We start from the raw sequence: 9,674 nt of genomic DNA, 5'->3' as shown, positions 1-9,674 counted from the left end.
GTGGAAATGCTGTATTAGTACTCAACTATTTGACTTCCAGCATTATGGTTTGGGTGATTTTGCTAGTGAAAACGTGCAGCATGTACAAAGTGTGACGAGGCTATTGGAAGCAGGAATCACGTCATTGTGTTATGACAGTTCAACGGTTTGGTTGAGCTCTGTCACATCATCAAGTCACTGAAGAGAAACGTTCCCTGTGAAAAGTGAAGATATCACATTCAGTTAGTGACACACAAATAAGAAAAGAGAAATGTAGAATGAAATGTTTTTTATTCTGGAGCCAATATCATTATCTCCATACAAAATGTTCCATTAATTGTGGCACATTTGGAATCGTCTGCCGTGCAGTAACATAGTAGGTGCACAACAATGACTTCAAGGGAGAATGTGTAACTTTTGGAAGAAACAAAGTCTCCCACTTAGAACTCAAACGTCAAGTTCATAAGCTATAAAACACATAAGACCCTTCATGGTTTAAAAATTCAATTGGGTCAAGGGATTAACTGCAACAGCCTTAGTCAGTCTGGTGTGACCAGTAGTTTAAGATGACTAGCTAGATGCTGCTCTGTAAAGTTTGTTGACTTTATCGTTAGTTTGTCAGGATAACATTAAAAAATACTTCTGAATGGATTTCCACAAAACCTGGTGGAAGGATGGGGCATGGGCCAAGAAAGAGCCCATAAATTTTTTTTAGTGTGGTTCCAGGAAACTTTCTTTAATATTGCAAGAAGTTTTTGGGGGGATATTTTCAGATTTCCCAGGGGATAATCTGACATATTTAGGGGATTTATTATATCTATGAGTGTGTGCAATTTGGTGCGGCTAGGCAGAATTTACAGGGACTGTTGGGCCTCAGTGGAGGAACGTACAATACTGAGTGCCATTCTAGTTTGGACTGTTAATGATGGTTTGATTTCCAGCTGCAGCAGTGAGCTGTTATCATCTTAAAACGACATACAAATTTAGCAACTATGTGGAAAATGGTGCTGATTTTTAGCAGCTTAAGAGCCCGATATGTTTCTCAGGAGTTAGTTGAGAGACAACTTAATACAGCTGTTAACATTATTCCATTCTCGTCACTTAACTGCTGTTTATGATAAGTTACACAGGCTCGCTTCAAGAAGGCCTCATATTACTCCTGCTATCATTAATATCAAGATTCAAAAGATGCAGCATTTAAACACATGGTTGGTCAAATCAAGTATGTGCGCTTACACTGGTTCTTTGTATTAGAATTAATGAAAGTAAAAAGTCAACAAAAATATTCATCTATGATTCTTCACAGTATTATTACAGAAGGAAAAAACGCTTACAGTAAACACTTTTCACAAATAACAAGTACAATATGGTGATATGTGTCTGAAGATATGATCTTCAGTGGTATTTCAATAGAGGCAAATTGCCACTCACTTTTTTTTTTGGCTTAAAGGGTAGAGGTATCACTGTCACACAAGATGGCTGGTAAATGTAGGAGCTACGGAACCTGAGCTTCACGCCTGACTCACACTTTCTGAACAAGTCAGAAATACTATGTTTTATGAATGAAGCTTGTGAAAATTGCACTAAAGTCCATCCAAGGTAAAGTTAAGGGGCTTCTGTCCCACAGTGGACTTGGTATTCACTGAGAAGACTCTTCACCATTTTCCGAGGCCCTGAGAACAAAAACTGCATCATCAAGAACATAGTAATCATTGTACATGTCTCCTTCGCAGAGGTACGGCAGCCGAGTCACAGCCTCCACCTCCAACCCCGCCCTTCGGAAAACCTTGTCGGACATGTTTGTCACTTGCTCCTCCCATGTCTTTCCTTTTACTTTTAGGTGTTCTGTGGGACGCTGCCACCGTCCTCCTGTGAGAAAAAAAATATTGAGTAGTTCAAATGCTGTTGCTACGCCTGGTAAATTAATACAGAAACTTCTAATCAATATTGTTTTGGAATATGACACGCAGAATCCACACTGACCGACTTCCACGTACGGCTGGAAGGGAAGCACGGCAGCGAGGATGAGTCTCCCTGTGTTGGGCACTAGCGATCGCTTGATGTCACGCAGGAGATGCAGAGGATCGTCGCAACGATCCAGCAGGTTCAGACAGCTGATGACGTCATAGCGGAAACCGGTCTGTGGCCACTCGTCTATGCCCAGCACTCTGAGCACGAAACAGAGAGAAAGTGAATGCATATATGGTGAGAAGTGTGTCTCTGACTTCAGCGCTAAAAACAAATTCAGATGGTGATAAGTTATTATCATTGTCAACATTGTCATGACTGTCAGCCATCGTCAACGGACGTTCTTAACCTTAGGCGATATGAAAATTCAGAGTAGCAAGTGTTGAGTAGGATAAAACGCTTTGTTGGACTGGTTTGATAGAATCAGTGCTTTGGAATATCCCGCCATCGTAGAGGCGCAGAGCTAACTTACTTAATATAGGTCAAGATTTGAAACGAAGGGGAAAAAAACCCCAAACAAAAACAGAGAAGCCGACTCACTTGTAATTCCTCCTCTGCAGATGCCATTTCATGGGTGCTGACACCTCAGTTGCATAGACCTCTTTGAAATGTTTCCCCATCACCTCTGTGACGCCCCCATCCCCGGCCCCGAGGTCCAGCAGTCTCTCAGCCCTCCACTCCGGGTCGATCTGGAGCAGCTGCTGGAACTGCTCCCCGGAAAACACAAACATGGAGCCACGGCCCAGAAACCTGAGACAGAAAAAAACACACCGCGTGAGAATACACTGGTGATGAAACAGACTGAGGCAGACACGTGACTGTGCCACTGACCCATTGATGGAGGTGCGTGAGACCAGAGCGCTGAGGACAGTTGATACGAGCGAGTGGTAGAGCTGGGTGAACAGCCAGCCAGACTTCTCCACACTCCGCTTGAGAAAAGCCTTGGTGTCCGAGTCCAGGTGGCTCTGGACGAACAGGGGCCTCAAAGATTCTCCGAGAAGGTCAGGAGAGCACTGGTACCACTGGAGAGAAAAGGGGGGGGGGAAGCAAAAATACAATGACTGAACGTCAGGTTTTATAGAATATACCCAGGTAAGGTTAGTCTTATTAATCAGCCAGGCCAATATATAAGAACCAATGCTTATTAAAGATGTTCTAATTCTGATATTAGTTTTGGAAATGCCTCCCATACTGCCATGTCGGATTAGGCATCATCGAGTATGCAAATCTATTTACCGATCCGATACCACGTCTTTAAAGTAGTTTCATCCTGATAAAACGGCAATTCGCTTTTCCTGGAAACACTTCTTCTTCGCTGGTCTAAAAACAGTACTTGCCAGTTTCAGTACAGACCCACTGCTGTTTTGGAGCGACAAAGAACAAGTGATTTCCTGTAGTGTAGCGTTAGCCAGGGGATAGCAAAAATGTCAGCAATCGGGCAATATTTCACGCTCGGAAAGTCCCACAAGTAAAACAGCAACGGGTACCGTATTGGTTTTTTTTCAATACTGTTACTGTAAAAGATACAGACCTAAGGTATTTTATTTTTCTAAACTGTGGCTGCCCATTGACAGTTTTAATGAATTGTGATTCATTCCTAGATTTATTCAGTTTCGAGGTTGCTCGTCGAACTGCTTCTATATTGTTACTGTGCTGTTCAAAACTTTAAAATCTCCACGTCGACAGCTGCTCAAAGGAAGTAGTTGTTGTTTATTCCTAGATTTATCTATGTGTTCCTTTTCAGTATGGACTGTCAAACTAGATAATGAAAGGAGTTCTATGGCTTCATTATCTCTATGCATTGCCAGGCCAAACAACTATGATGCTGTTGCAATACATTACATGAGATGTTATTTTTCTGGAGTGGCAATCGGTATCGGCCCATACAGAAAGTCTAGGTATCGATCTCGGGAAGTCGAGTTTGGTTATTAGGTGAAACACGCATCTTTAGTGTGGTCTTCATTGGAGCATTACGTGGAAGCCGTGTCTGTCACAGTGTGCCCGCTCTCTCATACCTCCTGTGTCTCCGTCGCTTCGCTGTCGCTCGCCATGTTCGCAAACAGCGAGCGGACGAGTGGACTGCGGACGTACTTCCCCGTCCACATCCTCCTGACGGAGAGCAGGAAGGCGACGTAGGCCAGCACCCACGCACCAAAAACCAGAGTCCTCAGCTGTAGGTGACACATAATGGACAACAAGTCTGAGTGGAGACGCCGGCTGCGGTCCTCGGGAGGGGGGTCGAAGAGACTGGCCAGCGAGATGTGGCTGACATTGGGTGCTAAAGAAGGCAATGGCAGCCAATTGTAAAGAGACACGCGGGGGGCAGTTCTGAGACTAAACAAACCTTGGGGTGCGGTGGGTTTAAGAAAACCAGCTGCTATTTACTCTCCATCTTAGTCGCTTCAATCCATTGTCTGACAGTTTGTCACAAACGCCCACATAGTCTCCCACCTGTGTGGCGACTGCATCCGCAAACACTGCACTTCCCGTGTTACCGCTAAACGTGTCCCCCGCCCTACCCCCCAAAAGCTCACCACAGGGGCTTTTGCTTAGGGACCAGTCAGTAAATTCCCGTTTGAATAGACGATTACTCCTTTGTTTTTAAGGGACGTATTGTAGAATAAAGTTTTTTTTTCTCTTTGGAACACCATCATAAAAACGTCCAAATGATAAATACATAAATTTCAGTTGGTAAAAACGGGACTGTTATTTTGTAGCTTTAAAAAATGTGTCCTCCGAATTAAAATATATATATTATTTCAGTATATATGTATATATAAATCATATTTGTTTACTGTTGTTTCTGTCATGTTATTTCATGTGTGCTTTATTTTGTATTTGTTATGAGCAGGGGGGAAATTGCACTGCACTTCCCGTGTTACCGCTAAATATGTCCCCCCCACCTAAATGTTTCCTTTGCAATGTGGATTTAAGAAGACGCATTGATGTCGTAAAGCCGAAATATGCATCATATTTCCGACAACAAAGGTAGATGACGTATTGTTATTATTATTGTTATGTGACATCATCGCCATTGCCTCTGCATAAGCTCCAATATTGTACAGATTTTTGTTTTAATTTTTTATTTTAACTGACAATTAAATGTTGTTGTTTTTTTCTCTCTCTAAGCGAATTTGTCATATTTGACAAACAAACCAAAAATAACGCTTCACAATCTGTCTCCTTTTTTTGTGGCTATATAAAATGCTGCACGGTGCCTCGATCAAGTTAACAAACTGACACGCCGAACTTAACTCATAACTCGTCAAATGAAGGCTTAGTTACTTATGGTCATTGATGTTTGTGTCATGAATTAATACTCTACTCTACATCTGAATCGACTGTAGAATTCGGCCGGGATATTTTAAAATCTTTTTGCCTTTTGTATAGTTATTATTTCCACAAATTTCCTCTCTATTAAAGGATAACACAGAGGACTGTCACAAGTAGTATTGAAATGCTGCTTCCGCCTAATTTCAGTGCAGTGAGTGGTATCTGTCGAATTTAACAGACCAAAACTCTTTACTAAGTATGGAGCATTAAAACATCTCTCACGAATACTTAAAAAGTGTTTGACGTCATATTATTTGAGAAATAACAAAAGACCTCTTCATAACTTTATTATTTTAACGTGCATCTATTCTCCTGTTTCCCTATTCATCATAACTTATTCTTCCAGCATCGACATATTTATTTCTGCCTGTGTTACTGGTGTCTCTACTTACTAAACGATTCGGGTTGTTAATCTTTTCATTATCTAGATGATCCCCTGCCCCTGTCATGTCTGCGCCTCCTGGTCCCACCACTGCGGCTGGTCTCTGCAGCCATCTGGGAAACTGTCGAGCGGAGAGCCGTGGCCGATTATGGGCTGCTGGACGACTTTGTTGCAGCGATCACCGAAACTGTGCCAGAGCTTCTCAACCGCAGACAGAGGCGTCTGCTGAGCCTCGGCCTTCGCGCTCAGGTATCGTTTGAGAATGTTTAAATATTGAGCCATTGAGTGAGCTTCTTTCAGCTTACTTAGAATGTTTTAGAGAGCTCCATGTGTTCACTCGTTTCAGCTGATACTGGAGTCATGTCGCCCAGGGCAGACTATAGACCTGGAGACCATTCAACCACACCTGGATAGAATCGCCTCACTGTGGAACACAGAGGTACGTTTACACTCATGTCATGCTCTCCGTGGTTGCAGTCATCACGTGGCAAACAGAAATAAACGTCTATTCCACTGTGTCACATCACAGATAAGTGATAAAGGCGATGGATCCTCCGCATCGGACCTCCTCGCTCTCATTCACACGCTCATTAAAGACCACGAGGAGCGGCAGCATTTCTTCCGGGTCAGTGTTTCGTCCAGGATTAGTGTCTGAGCCGGTAGATGTTTTTTCGCGTCCTTTTCTGACGTCAACTGTCGGAGCAGTGTTGATCACGTCGCTTGCTTGATTTCAGGATGTCTTCCCAGTGAGATTTGGGGCCAGGTATTTTGAAGACATACGGACGCTCGTGGAAACACTCCTCTTGCGGCTCGACAAGTTACTCAGCGTACCAAATCTCAAACAGGTAATCCATGAATCCATAAAATGAGTGCACGGCAATGTGGACATTTTGGACTTAATACGTGTACAGCAGTAGTTGTGCAATGACAAAGGATATACATCTCAAGTGATGCTTCATCATTTTGCATTATAAAATTATTTGAACCTAAATAGGCTGACCCACACTATCCAAAAGAATTTTGTCATTGGTGGTGTGCAAAGGTTATTAGGATGGTAAATTTGCTGTAGAGAAAAATGGTGGAAAGGTAAATTTCCGTTATTTGGCTCACTCTCCACTCCAAAGTGATCGGCTCTTTATTCTGCTCTCTACCTAATGCAAACTGTTCTCACGCCTTGGATCTCAAACAACAGTCAGAATTAGTTGGTCGGGACACTGTCAATCACAATTTACAGCGTGTTAATCATTTCATGTGAGTGTTGGGAGTTGGGAGGTAGAGGCCTTTCACGGCCTTCCTTCCAGTGACCATTTCATACTTGTTCGGTTTTCTGACAAAGGAAACACTTTCTGACATAGCCTACCATGACGTCATGAAAAGCTAACTGGAGTGTTGCTGTTCCACAACAGTTTTCCACTATGACCTCAATTTCTTGCGTTGATCGTGCACGGTCACGCCATATACTAGTATTGGACCCGGCTTTGTTGAACTTTGAACGGAGGATAACATCTTTTCTCCCACTCTGTACACGAAGCACAGACATGGGGCTGATATCAGTCGTCTCATCTCACTCTTTGAATGAGTCAAAATATTTACGTGAATAGTTAAAAACTGGTTTATCTTTCTCTTGAACAGGTTGCCTGGATGATCAGCGACGTGCCCTCAGTACTGTCAGAATGTATGCAGTCCTTCTGTCGATCTCAGGAACTGAAATGCCTTCTGGAATATCAAAAAGGTCTCAGTCAACTAAATGAAAATGGTGAGCATGCTGTACAGTGTGTACACGTGTAAATTTGATGTGATTTATTAAATATGTTGACAGCACAAATCTAGTTCAGTAACTGAGTGTTTAACATTTCCAGATAATCCAGCAGTTGGTGCCAACATATATTCGGCCCTCTGTCTGCCGCCTTTGACAAAAGCCTCGCCAGAACAAGACGAGAGAGCGCTGGATGCGACGGTGCTAAGTGATTACATGGACGCGTTCAACAAAGAACTGACGGGGGAAACTGTTCCATCGAGAAAACGCGCAGGGATAGATGAGACGGAGAGTGATGATCCAACACTGAGCGAGGCCGACACCGGCAGTGTGACGAAGAAGTCCGCTGTGTACAAAGAGATAGGACTGGAGGATGAGATTGCTTACGCTGTTCAACGCGTTGAGTCTTTGGAAAGGGATATGGTGTGTTTAGACGCGTGTGCTGTCGAGGTCCAAGTTGGTTACAATGTTGAAATCCTCGCTGAGGACGCTGTTGCCACGGAAAACCAGTCCCCTGTTGGTGACTCGGTAATGGATATTAGAGAGGGAGAGCAGGTGCAGGTATTAGTCAGAACCGCAGAGGACAGTGTTCACAAAGTCATGAGGCCCAGTGAGATTAACAATCACACAATAGCTGCTGAACAGATGGAAAACAACAACATATCTAATGGGACTCTGTCACCTGTACTATACGCACCTGGGATTGCGTCTGAAAGACCAGTTAGACTGTACCAAAGTCTCAAGATTAAAAACATTGCAGTCGCTCCCAAGAACGGGCCGTGCGCGAGGAGCCCACGAGTTCTGTCATCCAGCAAGACCTGTCCCACGTGTGGAAAGACGTACAGTCGTGCCTCGGACATGAGAAGGCATCAGAGGACTCACACAGGGGAGCGGCCCTTCCAGTGTTCGCGGTGTAAGAAACTCTTTCAATTCCAGTATGACCTTAAGAGGCACGAGTTAAATGTGTGCCGGATCGCGGTGCCAGAGCCGCTGAACATCTCTGACAAAAACAGTCAAGAAGACCCAAAGCAGGGGGGAGTTTGTGGCCAACTCGTGAGTCCAGCTACGGACGTTAGGACTCATGAAAATGAATGTCTAGTAGATTTGGAAGAAGTCGAGCCTCCTTCTGGAGAGGGAGAACCAATGGCCACAGAGCAAAATCTAAAATCCTTGAGTACCATAGGGCGGCCAGCTGACGTAAAGGAGCAGAGCCAAGGATTTCATCAGGTCAATCACAGAGGCACAGAGAACTCCAAGGGTCTGAGGTGGAAAAAGACGGGTAAACGCGGACACACTGATGCTTCACTGCGTTGTGTTGAATGCAACAGGTCCTTCCCAGACCCGGCGAGACTTGACACGCACAATCTGAGACACAAACCTCATCCGTGCACCAAGTGTGGCGAGAGTTTCAAAGGCTTCACAGACCTCAACCAACACTATGCCAAAGTGCATGACTTCCGAGGACCTTTTTCGTGCTCTTTGTGCGAAAGAACGTACACCGACCTATCGGGTCTGATCCGGCACGAGAGGTCCCACAGCGGGGAGCTCCCCTTCAAGTGCCCCAAGTGTCCGAAGGCTTTCAGCTACGCATCTGCTCTGACGCTGCACGACCGAACTCACACAAAAGAGGCGCCGTTCCTCTGCTGGGACTGCGGCAAAGGCTGCAGGTCCAACGCGGCCCTGCGAATCCACAGGCTGTGTTGCCACAGCGGCGCAGAGGAGAAGCGCTTCTGCTGCGAGCACTGCGGCAAGGTGTACGCGCTCAAAAGGAGCTTGGACCTCCACGTGGCGAAGCTCCACACCGGCGTGCGGTACCCGTGCTCGCACTGTGGCAACCTGTTCCGGAGCGCCAACTCGCTGACGAGACATTATCTGACCCACACGGAGGAGAGGCCGTACTCGTGCAGCGAGTGCGACAAGGGATTCCGGTCGGCTTCCGAGCTGAAAATACACACTCGCTATCACACCGGGGAAAGGCCTTTCCGGTGTCAGGAATGTGGCAAGGGGTTTGTCCAGTCTTACTACCTCACTGCACACAGGAGGATGCATACGGGGGAAAAGCCGTACAAATGCCCAACTTGTAACAGAAGTTTCAAAAGCGCAGGGATTTTGAAGAGGCACCAGATCACCCATACAGGAGAGAAACCCCATAAATGTTCGGACTGTGAAATGGCCTTCAGTCGCCTTGAACTTATGAAAGCTCATGTAAAGAAATGTCATTAAAATTGTGCAATTTGCTGATTTTGTTTTTGTTTT

The 9,674-nt window shown here is 44.9% G+C and overlaps 2 protein-coding genes across 3 annotated transcripts; one reads left to right on the top strand and one right to left on the bottom strand.

Annotated features, from left to right (window-relative positions):
• Window positions 1-253: 253 nt before the first annotated feature.
• mettl9 (methyltransferase like 9) lies at window positions 254-4,447 on the bottom strand. Of its 2 annotated transcripts, XM_035611897.2 has the most exons (6): window positions 4,292-4,447; window positions 3,963-4,118; window positions 2,779-2,969; window positions 2,488-2,697; window positions 1,963-2,147; window positions 254-1,848 (listed from the first exon to the last, which is right to left on the bottom strand). In XM_035611897.2, the coding sequence occupies exons 2-6, from the start codon at window positions 4,050-4,052 to the stop codon at window positions 1,619-1,621; spliced, it is 906 nt and encodes a 301-aa protein (XP_035467790.1). In that variant the 5' UTR covers window positions 4,053-4,118; window positions 4,292-4,447; the 3' UTR covers window positions 254-1,618. The 2 variants fall into 2 exon arrangements, with proteins under 2 accessions (XP_035467790.1, XP_035467789.1); XM_035611896.2 differs by having other exon boundaries at window positions 3,963-4,400.
• Window positions 4,436-9,659, top strand: LOC118287095 (zinc finger protein 135-like). Its single transcript, XM_035611889.2, has 7 exons — window positions 4,436-4,935; window positions 5,709-5,911; window positions 6,009-6,101; window positions 6,192-6,287; window positions 6,397-6,507; window positions 7,295-7,418; window positions 7,522-9,659. Exons 1-7 carry the CDS (start codon window positions 4,911-4,913, stop codon window positions 9,639-9,641), a joined length of 2,772 nt encoding a protein of 923 aa, XP_035467782.2. The 5' UTR covers window positions 4,436-4,910; the 3' UTR covers window positions 9,642-9,659.
• The last annotated feature ends 15 nt before the right edge of the window (window positions 9,660-9,674 follow it).

The sequence above is a fragment of the Scophthalmus maximus genome, chromosome 16 (genome assembly GCF_022379125.1).
Source record: "Scophthalmus maximus strain ysfricsl-2021 chromosome 16, ASM2237912v1, whole genome shotgun sequence".
In the NCBI taxonomy this organism is placed as follows: Eukaryota; Metazoa; Chordata; class Actinopteri; order Pleuronectiformes; family Scophthalmidae; genus Scophthalmus; species Scophthalmus maximus.
The sequence above is the reverse complement of the archived record's forward strand: the minus strand, read 5'-3'. Positions and strand labels throughout refer to the sequence as shown.